Here is a 12,552-nt window from a genome sequence, read left to right on the forward strand (position 1 = left end):
GCCATACTTATCTTCAACTTTCAACGAAAAAATTTATTTACAATAGAGAATTTCATTTAAGTGACATGCATTTTCTTTTTTTTTTTTTTTCATTTTTAATTTTATTTTACAAATCAGCAAATGCAGATAAAGTTTACACTCCTTAAGGCAAGAGTCCCCATGCAAGTTATACATGTTTATATTAAATCCAAAAGACATCCAACATGGGAACTCATGTACAAAGGGAAGGCTAGGATCAGCAATTTGTAATTTCTTAGAGAACTTGACAATCTCCCTGATACAGGAACTTTGAGATCAACTTGCTATGAATTATACTATGAAAATGCAAACAATAGCAAGAAATTCTGATAGTCATCTTAGTACTGCATACAATTAAATCAACTTTATTTAGAAAGAAAATACAGTAGTGCATACGAAAAAGTGAAAATATAACCTGTCCACATAAATGTATGGACATCAGTGTGCCAATGGTCATATTGCACTCAATATCGAAGTCCAGAAATTTGGTTAAAAGTTAGCTTTTCCCCATTTTGGCAATCAGTTCATCACAAATCTTTGTTAATTCTTCTATCTCTTTATTCTGGAAAATAAAAGGCAATATGAAGTATTACGAAAAATATTGTTGCATTGAGTATTTTTTTTTTTAATTATCTGACCTTTGGGAGAAGTGTGGGACAATTAAGTTTTCTCCAATACTGAGAACAGAATATATATGCATACATAGCACAGCTACGCATCGTGCATTCAAACAATATCCTTACTTATTTCCACATACAGCTCCTCTGACTTCAATAAATACAACTTAGCACTAAAGCAGACAGCTTTATAGCAGTGATTCCTAGCACACGATAATGATAGAGTGTAAATTTGTTTCTAGGCTGCACTTTTACAGCATTATTTTCACCCTGTTTTCCAGGGGCACCAAGGAAGGATGAGCTGTACTACACTGGAAACCAACTCCTTTGCTGAGTTAGAGAGCACGAGATACAAACAGGGATTTCCGACAGTCACTCTTGCCCTCAGATCTGTATCTCATCATTTGGTCTCTGTTAACACCGGAGGCACGTAAGCTAGCGCTGGAATTACAGCTAAAACTAAAAATGGAAACAGAAACCGAAAGAAGAACTGGGACAAGAAGACCTGAAACCCGGGAACCAAAGCAAACCAAGGGCCCTGCTTGGTACATGGGACCACACTCAGCTCTGACCCGGTCTGAAGCAGCCCCGAGCGCTGGCCCGTGGTGAGATCAAAGCCCGGCACACGGGTCCGTCTGCCCGAGCTGCCCGGCGCCTGCAGCTGATTTTGTTGCAGCGTTTGGGCAACGCTGCTCTCCCCGGGCTGGGGAGGTGATGGGGCAGCAAGAGAGGTCCTCGGGCAGAGCTGGGCTGCAGTCTGAGCTCCAGAGAAGAGCTGGACGCAGCCACTCTGGGGAAGTTTCACTTGACTTTGGTCACCCCACTGACTTCTGCATTAAAAGAGCTGAATTGCTATTTACCTTTTGTTCCAGTGTTCGTTCCAATGCGTCCACTTTCAGCTGCTCTTTACGAAGGCTGGCCTGATACGCTGCTTGCTCTTGCTGAGCCTTGCCTCTCACTTGTGCAATTTCAGCATTGGCTCTAGAAGAACACAGATTTTTGTCACATCAGGTGCTCTACAGGAGAGGACAGCGGGTACCGAAGGATGGACTGCATCCTAACAGCTGGGTGGTGAGGGCAGGGTTACTTTCTGCATGTCTCTGAAAGTGTTCTGAGACTTGTCCCTAGAGACTTTTCATGACTCCATCTCCTGCTTAGTAGAGGCTGCAAAGTCTTTTCTTAATGGCTGTGCTGTTCCCTTCATGCTTCTCCCAGATATCTGTGCTGAGGACCCAAACGTCACTTAGGAAGAGGTGTTTTATGGCAGTTTCTAAACCTGATCTCCGGTTCTTACAGACTAGACTCACAGCTGGGACAACAGCTGGAAAGCAAATCCAAGCCTTGCTTTGGTTTAGGCCCTGAAGAATCTTAGTGACATTTTGGAAACTTCTCTTGGGTCCAAGGGACTGTAAGATGAGTCCTGAATGTAATCCCTAGAAATGTTTAATTGGCCATTACATGGAAGCATAGTAAAAAAAAAATCAAAACTAAAAATATCAACCAGAGCTGCCTCTCTTAAGCCACAATCCAACGTTCGCTCCTTAATGCGGGTTTAAGGAGTTACTATCCACGTATATCTGGCACGTTTTGTGCAACTTTCCTCGTCACCCTCAGCACAAGCTGAGCTGATCCAGCTTAGGTAACCGGTGTTAGGAGGGACAGACCGCCTGGCTGAGGCTGCACTGGAACAGCCGAGCAGCACTCACATCTCCCGTTCTGCTGACTGACACGGGGGTGATGCTACAGCACAGGGGCCACAGCAATTCTCTGGGGGCAGGAATACCGGCTGCACGTGCAAATGTCTGAGCATAGCCCCCCATAGCTGCATAAACCTAGCTAAAGGCTTCTTTCTTGCCCTTCCCAGGGAAATATGTTAAAGAAATATGAAGGCATTTGCTGACGATATAAATTCAAGATGTTCTATAAGGTCAGGAGCTGGAAGAAACACGAGCACATCACAGAAATTGTCATTACGGCATTTCATCCCACCCTCCGTCACAGAGCAGCAGTGCTCTGCGTGTTGAAGGAGCAGGTTTGGGACGCAAGGTCCAGCCACAGGAATCCTCCTGCAGCACGAACCCCTGCAAAGAGATGTGTACAATCAATTACCTGTCCAGTTTTTCCTCAGCGTGAATTTTGAGTGCTTGATACCTCTGCTCTTCCTTCTTTACTCGGGATAAATACTCCTGCGCACATTTCTTTAACACTTCTTCATTCTTAAACGAGAAGACGACATTAAATTTAATCCAAGAGGTTGAAGTGTAGGACAGGCAGCTATTTGCGGGAGTCACGTTCAGGTATTTTAAGGGTTGCAGTCTCACACTGACACCCCCACACAGAGGCCATCTGAAGCAATATTACACAATGCAAAAAGCTTTACAATTCTTCCGTTTGCATTTGACACACGGCTGCAAGCCTTCGTCTGAGCATTACGTCATATCACGCACTTTTGACATACCCTCTGACCTGAGCCTGCTCAGCTTTCGTCTTTAAAGGAGGGGACTTTGACTCACCTTCCGAAACCCCTCCAATACTTCTTTCATTTTCTCATATCTCCTGAAAAGATCTGCCAGTGATTTCTCCACCGAGTTCAGATCTGCCAAAGCTTGTTCCTTCTCCACTATCAGCTGCTGAACTGTGTGATGGGAGACAGATTTCTCTCTCTGCTCATCCTCTGTTAGAGAGAAGAGAGGGGGAGGAAAAAAAGCAATTTTCAGAAGGGTAACAGTAGTAAGAACACCAATTTCATTATCATCTATAGATTCTACTATACTGTGCTCTACGTTGCGTATTAGTAAGTTTACGGGATCCAGAAAACTCATTATTATATAAAGACACAATCTTGTTTTGGAAAAAGGTTGCTAAATACAGCCGTATTTACATATTTTGATGTTAGGCAAAATGTGACTATATCTCTGTACCGATGATTTATTTCACTCTGAACTCAGCCATTCCCATGAAAAAGGCAGGTGTTGGATTTCCCTTGTTTGCCCGAAGATGCACCAGCTGAAGGAAAGGACATTTATGCATGTTACTAGCACTGGCAATAAATTATTTGCCGTTGCTGATCGGTGCTTGTCAGCTCCTGGCATCTCTTCCAATCCTGTACAAACAGGGCACTTTGTTTAATGGAATTCAACTCAAACTCTTCCCGTGGAAAAACAGTGTTTTGCAAACTCTCATTCTTCGGATTACTGTAGCGAGTGCCAAGGAAATCTAACATCAGGCAGACTTTCTAAGTTCTGGTCTGCAGAAAGCAGCTTCCAAGCTTCCCCTGCGTACAGTTAAATTTCAGACGGGGGTGGTGGGAAGAACACAACAGGAATCCAAATCCATATGGAAGAGAACTTTTCAAAGGAATTGACCTAGTAATAAATTGGAATACCCATATCACACTGGAAGAAAAGGACTGGCACTGGATGCCAAAATGCTTCATTGTTTGCTTCATATCCTAAAATAGGATTCTTGTGTCCATGTTTTAAGGGCTGCTTTGAATGATACCGAAATGAAAGCCAACCCGCAAAACATAGCAGTTTTATATTACTGTTTTCTTTTGTCTATGATGGAAACCGAAATAAGGTAACAAATGTCCCCAAGCATGGGGCATTTCAGAATCTACAACTTTTTATTCAGGCCTTTATATTTTGAAATATAAAGAACTAAACAAGAGTTAATTTTTTTTTACTTGAACAGAAATTTTCATCTGAATTGAGTATTTCATAGTGCTGCTCAGCTCTGAGATGTCAAAGTTGATACTGTCAGTTCCCAAACTGAGATTAATCTCTTCCTTTTGCATAGTCGATCCTTTTATACGTGTTTTTGCTAGCCCGACTAAGCGCAGAGCAGCGCCGCCGCCGTGCCGTGCCCCAGCTCCCGCTGGCTACGTTCCGTGCCCCTCCGCACGCCCCCTGACAGCACCCTGCTGGGGCAGAGCCGACCTGGGGTTACTTTGCTCTGTGCGATGCAGAAGGTCGAAAGAACCAGAGGAGCTCTCAGGACCCGCACCGAGTTTGCAGGACTGGAAGCTGTAACACCTTTATTTTACTGGTGAACAAACAGCTTTGATATGGCAGAACTGAGAACCCCAGAGCCCTCTAATGCCACATCAGTATGATGACATTTAACGTTTCCTAAAAAATAAACATTCTTTACTATTTTGCCTTCTTAAAGACACTCTGTGATCATCTGTAATGTCAAAATGAATGCATTCTCAAGTAAAATGAAAAGAAAACATTTGTCATCATTTATTTTTCTAAATCTGAGAAGTTGTCACCTTGCGTTCCAGCACAAGATTTGTTTAATCACGCTGGAGATTACCCGGTCTAGCTTAATTCCAAAACACTTACTGGCAGGATCCTGTTCTTTGGCAAAACCTCTGTCGTCGCAACTCCGTGCAGGGGAAGGGATCCATTTGCATGATCGTGTAATGTACTTAAATGTATTTAATGTCACAACTTTATTTTTCTGAGACTGCTGTCTGCGGTATTTTAGCAACTTCCTTGTTATTTGTTTCTAGGGCAATCTAGAAAGTTAGTAATTAGTGACTCACTCCCTCACAACTACCGAGCTCTTCCTGTTCCTCCCAGTGCATCCTCCTCAGCTGGACCAGCTCCTCCAGCACTCATCCCCAGCCCCACCTCAACTTGCAGACGGGAATTCGGGGCAAGCGATGCCCCGTGCTCCCTTCCTCCTCTCCCTTCCACTACACGCTCGAGGTGTCCGTGCACCAGGGAGTGAGCTGAGGCCCTCGTTAAACTCCAAGGGAAAAACAGTAATTTATATTGGGGGAGTGACGTATAAACTGGAAAGAGGGAAAGTTTCCAGTGAGCTTTAGGAAAGGGGCATCTGATAATCTCAGATAACACATTTAAAACCAAAGTGGTTAAATACTACAGAAGACAGAAACTGGCATCTGGCTGGAGGGTGGCTGGAAGATCTATGAGATATTTTCTAAAACTATGATTTAGCTTTGATGAAAAAGCTGCGTCGTGGAACTGTGCTGGTCTGCCAGTCCAATCTGAGTTAAGCAGTTACAGATCCTTATTTCTAAAGATATTTATGAGGTTAAAATATTTTAATTAAACGGTTTCCATGTCTGCAACACACACTGTCCACGGCTCACCAACAATAACAACAGTATGCTCAGGACTAACATATCCAAATTGACAGAATCAGAGCACCACCACAGCAGATCCGCTTTCAAGCTCAGCTCAGTATTACTTACATTACTTAATGGGAATGCAGCAAACGGAGAACAAAAGCAAAAGAAACTGAAAATGCAAAATGCTGGTGTGAAAGTTGGTGAAAAGCTTTACTTACCAGGCTTGCCTGTTTTGTTTTTGCAAGCAAATAGCAAGAAGCAACAAAAACGGAAGCAAAATAGAAAATCAGGAATTGTTAGGAAAGCAGAAAATAAGTAATGCAACAACCTGTAATGCACAAAGCATAACATCTGTTTGTTTTTCATAATGAGAATTTAATTATGTTTTTAAACGTACAAGTATACGGATACATTTGTAACAGAAAAAACCCCCAACATTACAAATCCATCAATAAAAAGGAAATCCCTGACAGGGATTTTGGAAGGGAACCGTGGGTGGCTGTGAGCAAGGTGTGTGTAGGGTGAGGAGCAGTGCACATCGGGGTTACGCAGGCCCCGTTCCATACGGCTGTCAGTGCCACGCAGTCGTGAGCTGCAAAACTTGGGCAACAGTCAGCAAAGCAGTAGCAGGAGCAGCAGGCTAGCCTGGAAAGCCTGGTCTTTTTTTCCTCCCCCCCCCACTCCTCAGTACAAACAAGAATGTGTTAGGGGCTGAGGCAAGTGTAGAGAAAAAAGGAAAAAAAAATTAAAGTACCAGTAAAAAAATATGCAGAGGCACTAACAGGGATCTGTACGCTGACGGCTTGCAAGCTCTGGCTGTACAGAGTGTGGCAAGAAACAAATTGCATAAGCTAAGTCGGGTAATATTGGGTTCTATATGTGTATGACAGCAAATCCTAGACCTTCCACAGCCCTTGAAATCGAAGGCAATTACTGTCTGCAATGCATGTTTTCAGTGCCTTTATTGGCAAACGTACACAATCATATATTGGTAATTGGATTATTTTCAATATTCATTATACATACAGATGACAACCTATAAAAAGCTGAGCGGGACCTAACAACCACACTGAATATTCATTAAAGGGATCTGCGAGATTGGTTCAGTTGTAATGCCCTCCTAACAGGGCTGTATAAATAGCTCAGAAGGGTTAAATCATAAATAGAATTTATTTTTTTTTGTTAAAATGCCTATTTTGCTTTAGCGGTAAGGCATTATGGTGATAATAGTTCAGTGAAGTATATGCAAACAGCACAGAGACAACCATTTCCCTCTACAACGTGGCATTTGGATGAGTGAATTCCTGTATCAAAAGGGACTGTAATTATGGCAAATGACAGGAGAAAGTGGGACAATTAGATCAAAAAATTTACATTACATGCAGGGAGAGGAAGCCTCCCATTTAACGTATTACCTGCTGTAGAATTTGCATACTGCTCTAATTAACATACTTTCCGTGTCACTGTTGTTGTTTCAGTTCCTTTGCAAATGGACAGCAAATTACATAATTTACAGCCACAGCTCTTAAAAACTTGCCACAGATCATTTGAAAGACCCTGACTGATACTCTGAATTTGAAGTTTAAAGATTTTTCTATTCCCTCAGTGGTCAATGGCCTGATACTTTAATTATCTTTGATTTCTTTGCAACCAGAGGAAATGGCAATTGTAGAATTTACTATGTATGCCATGGCTCTGCCTTTGCTTAGGACCCCTATTCTATATCTTCTTGTTGCACTGCAGTCTCACCATTCAATTTTTGTTTGTTTGTTTGTTTAAATCTGCTTCTCAAAAATTGAATTTGAATTTATTATCAAAAAGAAATTCTTTTTGCTATTTTACATGTATGGGCTTGGGAAAAAAGGACAGGTCCTGTGTTTGTATCTATGAATGGCCAGGTTCAAGCACGAAGCCGTACCAGAGTATGTTTAGTGTAAACCAAAATGAATTAAGTTCTTTGCACACTCTGGGCACTCCGATTTTAACACTTGTGTGATGAGAATGACAGACATTATGTCAGAAGGCAGGCACATTTGCTCAGCTGTACATACAAAAGGCAACGGAGGCATAACACCATAGAGAATTAAGCTAGGCATATTGTTATTATATATTAGTCATTAATATATATTTTATTTATTATTATAATAACATTTATTTGTTTATTTATTTATAGGCCTATTTTTTCCCTGCACTTGACAGGAGGCTGGGATGTCTCCAACGGCTGAGAAGTGCAGGAAGGCAGCAAAAGCACCAGACATTGAACTACTTCCCCCCACTCTCTCTGGGCAAAAAAGAAAGCAAATTCGCTACAACCGTATGTAAACACAACTCAGGTTATTAATTAAAAAGAAACAATTAAAAAAAAAACAAACAAACAAGCAAAAAGTTGGGGGTCACAATACTGACTGTATGTGAGGGGACTGCCAATTTTAAAAGGGGCAAACCAATATGATTTGTTGATAGCTGTAATAAAAATCCTTCCCTGTTAAAAACCAGTTAGAAAGCTGCAGGTATGGCTGTTGTGTTCCTGGCACACTGTGCTCTCTGTGACAGTTCTCTCAGGGGGAGTAAGAGAAATAATTTCTTTATTTTTCAATAAACACAGTGCAAACAGGCTGGACTTGTAACACTCCCTGCTCGCAGATATCATTAGCTAGGCTAGCCTTTCTCCTCATCTCACAGCCCAGATTTAACTCCGAGGCCACTCCTCATGGCTTTTAACAATTATTTTACAGTTCCCTGCTGCTTTGCTTGAGCTTGGTCCTGCTTTCTCATCAGCCGCTGCTGCTTTTCCTGCTCTTCCCAGCAACTTTGGCGGTAGGGAACCCAGCACCCCGCTCAGCCTTTCCGGGAGACAGCTCGAGCTGAAGCAACGCAGGGCAGCACAAGCCGCTGGCGCTTCCTATAGCCAGACTAAGAAAAAAAGCTTTGGAAATCTTATGAAGAGGCTTTAAAATCACATCTCGGGGCCAGGCCTCCCGTGCCAAGGAAGCACATCTGCAACCTTTGGTTTTGAAAGGCTACTGCGCATAGTGTTTTCCATTTGTGGGGCATACTGTTAACAAAGGCGTTTTCTATTTATCGTGAGGCAAAACATGCCGTAATTTAGACCTTAAAGGAGACCCCTATGTCAGTAAATAACTGGGGAGGTGGATTGGCCACTCATAATCTCTCAGATGGGATTGGAGTTAATCTAGGTTTTGGTCTGACCAATGCACTTAGCACAGATAATCCGTTGTTGTAAAGAGCTAAGTTTGGTATCTCCCATTAAACAGTTGGGAGCGGATGAGTAAAGGGTTTTTAGGTCACTAAAAGTCTCTCCCGGAGACATCCACAATTCTGGGCAAAGCATTTGAACATGTTTCCTATGGGACAGTTTGCTTTGCTGCAGACGAAAAAGCCCTGACCTTCCTGTATTACCTGTACTGCCTCGGGGGCTGCTTTCTGTCAGATGAAGCCCTAGCTTTTCATCACAGCCTGGCAGCTGTGACACACGGGTGTCCTCACGCATTCACAATTCCCAGCAGCATCAGCAGACGTTAAGTAGCATCAAAATGAAGCCCACAGACTTCAACCGTGTTTCTAGGCTCTCTTCAGAAAATCAGAGTGGAGGATAGCATCTTTCAGAGTAGAAACACCTACCTATCATCTGAGCAATCGTCTTCTCATATTCTGAAACTATTTTCCTATAAGAGGGAAAAAAAAAAAAAAAAAAGCTTTTGGCAAACATCATAATTGGTAATGCTTATGTAGAAAATAATGCTCCTCAATAACTGAACCACGGTATGTTAAAAGAGATACAGAATCCCTTTGCACTTTTATACGCTCCTTATTGCCCGAGTAACAACTGAAACTGGCAGTTTAAACATTGCGCCTGATTTTTAATTCTCCATTTAAATCAATATAGGTTGGGGGAGGGAAAAGGGATTGCTTTGAAACAAATGCTGTTCTTTGAAACATGCCCAAAGTGAATCACGACTTAAATTTAAACATAATCACATTGGTCTAATTCAAGAGTTACAAAGAGTGTGATTTTTCCATTGCTTTCTCCCCTCTTCTTCAAGTTTGTGTTTGCTTGTTTTTAATGTAAACGTTAAGTAAAGTTATAATTGGTAGCAAGTAAACCTAACAAGAGTATAGTTGGCCCTCATCCAAAATATATCTAATCTCCTACTCTCCAAATGTGACTCAATGGTCCATTAGCACCTAAGAGAACAAGACCAAAATATTCAATCATGTAGCACAAAATCCATCGTGTCTTATTTCCCAAATCTGTTTTTGAAACAGATGTGGCAAAATGTGACTTTTAAGATTATTTTATTTCATATACTCACGGTAGGCTTTCAATTTCCTTCTTGAAGAGAGGTTAGCCAAAATAAGCAGATTAAATGTGATTTAGAAAGATGATCCATCCCTTCCCAGAGCCAAATAAAGCTAATGAAATGAGACTAGCTTGATCTGTGCTTTGATTCACGAGCCTACGGGACCGTCTATGAAAAACAAAGTCAGTAAGGAAAGAAGAAACTTGCGGAGCTCCCAAAAAACTAATGCAGTAATGGCAGCACCGCCTCTCGCAAACCTGCACGAGCCCAGAAAGGCCTGAGAAGGCCACTGGCCACGAAGGTCAGTAGCGTGTCACTTGCCCTGTGACACTTTTGAGAGCAAAGATAGCCCCAAGGATTTTCCCCAAAAAGGAAGGGATCGGTTTCATGTCCAAAGAAGATTACCTCAAAAGCCTGCTGTAAGCAATAAGGATTTTAAAGCCATGTCATAGCCGTGTAACACCAGGCACCTTTAGGAAGTTTTATCATCCTAGAAAATGAAGCCAAGGACTCAGGGCAACGAACATGTCCCCAAACACTGTGAGAGGATGGCAGCATTTCCCAGCCCAGGCTGCACCACACAAGTTGGCAGCAAGGTGAAATGACACTATCTATTTCTTATTTTTAGCAGCTGAGACTAGTTCAAGTAGGTAGTGCATTCTCTGCATTACCCAGCCTTATGAATTGTGTGGCAGCTGTTCCATAGAGGTGGACACTGCACTGGCACATTGATTTTAACAATATTCCATTTGGAAAGCACGGTCGTCAAGTGAAATCTTGATCCAGATTCATGTCAAAGGCCTTTCAGTCAAGCAGCCTAAATAACGGTCATTGTGGCTGGGGAACCGGAGGGTGCTGGCCAGATCGTTCCTCTCTCCTATGGCACACCTTAACCCTAGCTTGACATGCTGCATAGGCTGAACTTTCGGTATTTTAGACATTCAGTCTATTTATTGACTTCCTGCAATTTCGTAACTCGTAAACCCACCAAAATCCAGGGCTACAAAGGATCTCAGAGGTCATCTGCTTGACTTCCCTTACTGAGGCATAATCAATTAGACCTCCAAATAACCATGTTTAAATAGTTCTTGCCTGCGTCTGGTTGTACCCTTGGGTTATGGTATAGCCCACCCTGGTTTAGCTCTTCCATAGTTATTACATTATTACAACTTCTTATCTTGGCTACTGTTCTCTGGAGCGGAATTTCCTCCAGTATGACATTTTTCTGGAAACTTAGCTGACCTCAGGATATTCCAGGTAGAGTATGGAGGACTTGGGTAACGGAGCATTGCTTCTCCTGCTGTGGAAAGTGATGCTTTTGTGCTTGTAACTCTGGATAATCCCTTCACTCCTTGCTTATCATTATGTCATATCTAACTGCTGCATCCCTCATTTACCACACATGGACTGTTTCAACATTTAATCTTCCAAGAGAAATCTTTCTTTGTGCACGCGTGCATATTTTATCATTCTGGGACATTATTAGTCAGGGTTTTTTTTTCACCCATGTTCTAGGGATGTGCCTGTGGGAAATATGGCTCAGATAATGTCATGGGTTTCTTTTCAAATTTTGTTGAGGGTGTAGACACACAAGCAAATTACTGCGAGGAAGATGAAGGTACAGATCTATTCTGTGCCAGCTGCTCTGTGTTACCCCCTGCTCCCCTTTCATTAAGGAATGAAAATCCTCTGCCAGTGCCTGTGTGCACCCAGGCAATTTCTAGAGCACAGACCAAGTACCACACTTGAGCGTGTGCTGAACACTGAGACATTCCTTACATGACTCCTAATTTTGTTCACTCCTTGTTTTGCTTCCTCGGTTTGCCTGCTTGCAGCAGCTTCTTTCCATTTTGCCTCGTTATGCATTTGAGGGCTATGCCAGGGTTTTGTTTCCTTTCCCAAGCAGAGCGCGCGAGAGGTGAGAGAACTCAGCTGGGCACTGGGAGATGGTTTTCTGGAAGAAATAAAGCGGCTGCCCTTGCCTTTTGCAGATGCTTCTCTTAAGATGCTTTGGCTCAAAGCCCTGCACTGCCGCTATTCAAATCTGCCATGTGCGATTCCTGGCATCCGTAGTAGCGTTTGCCGAGTTCTGCACCGCAGTTCCCTTTCACCCTTACTCCCTGAGTACAGTTTTCCTGGCTATAGGCAGGAATTGCACATGCAGGTCATCACTTGATACAGCTCATTGGCTTTAGCTTTAAACCACCAAGACATTTAATTTTGGGAAGAAGTTGGTGCTAGAACAGAAGCGATTTTTAAGAAAATTCAGTCTCAGAAGCAATTATTACTTAAAAGAAGGATGCTAAAATAATCTGACAGTTTGCTTTTATTTATGAGTCAAGGGTGGGGATGGTTTTTCTGTTTGTTTGAAGGCAGAAAATCATAGGCTTTAAAGACTCCATAAAATGTTTTTATATATTGTCTTTTGCAATTGATGACTTTCTCAGATGCAGATCGATGAGCACGTCAAGCTCATTGGTATGTCGTTCTTATG

At 42.3% G+C, this 12,552-nt stretch overlaps 1 protein-coding gene across 17 annotated transcripts in view; it reads right to left on the bottom strand.

Annotated features, from left to right (window-relative positions):
- Positions 1-48: 48 nt before the first annotated feature.
- The window catches only part of TACC2 (transforming acidic coiled-coil containing protein 2), a 143,633-nt gene continuing 131,129 nt past the window's right edge, over positions 49-12,552 (bottom strand). For all 17 annotated transcript variants that reach the window (XM_075757713.1, XM_075757717.1, XM_075757712.1 and 14 more), the window contains 5 exons: positions 9,379-9,422; positions 3,149-3,309; positions 2,745-2,851; positions 1,496-1,616; positions 49-580 (listed from right to left, as the gene is read on the bottom strand). In XM_075757713.1, the coding sequence (XP_075613828.1) occupies positions 515-580; positions 1,496-1,616; positions 2,745-2,851; positions 3,149-3,309; positions 9,379-9,422 (499 nt within the window). In that variant the 3' untranslated portion in view covers positions 49-514. The remainder of the gene's footprint in view (positions 581-1,495; positions 1,617-2,744; positions 2,852-3,148; positions 3,310-9,378; positions 9,423-12,552) is intronic.

The sequence above is a fragment of the Balearica regulorum genome, chromosome 7, assembly GCF_011004875.1.
Source record: "Balearica regulorum gibbericeps isolate bBalReg1 chromosome 7, bBalReg1.pri, whole genome shotgun sequence".
NCBI lineage: Eukaryota > Metazoa > Chordata > Aves > Gruiformes > Gruidae > Balearica > Balearica regulorum.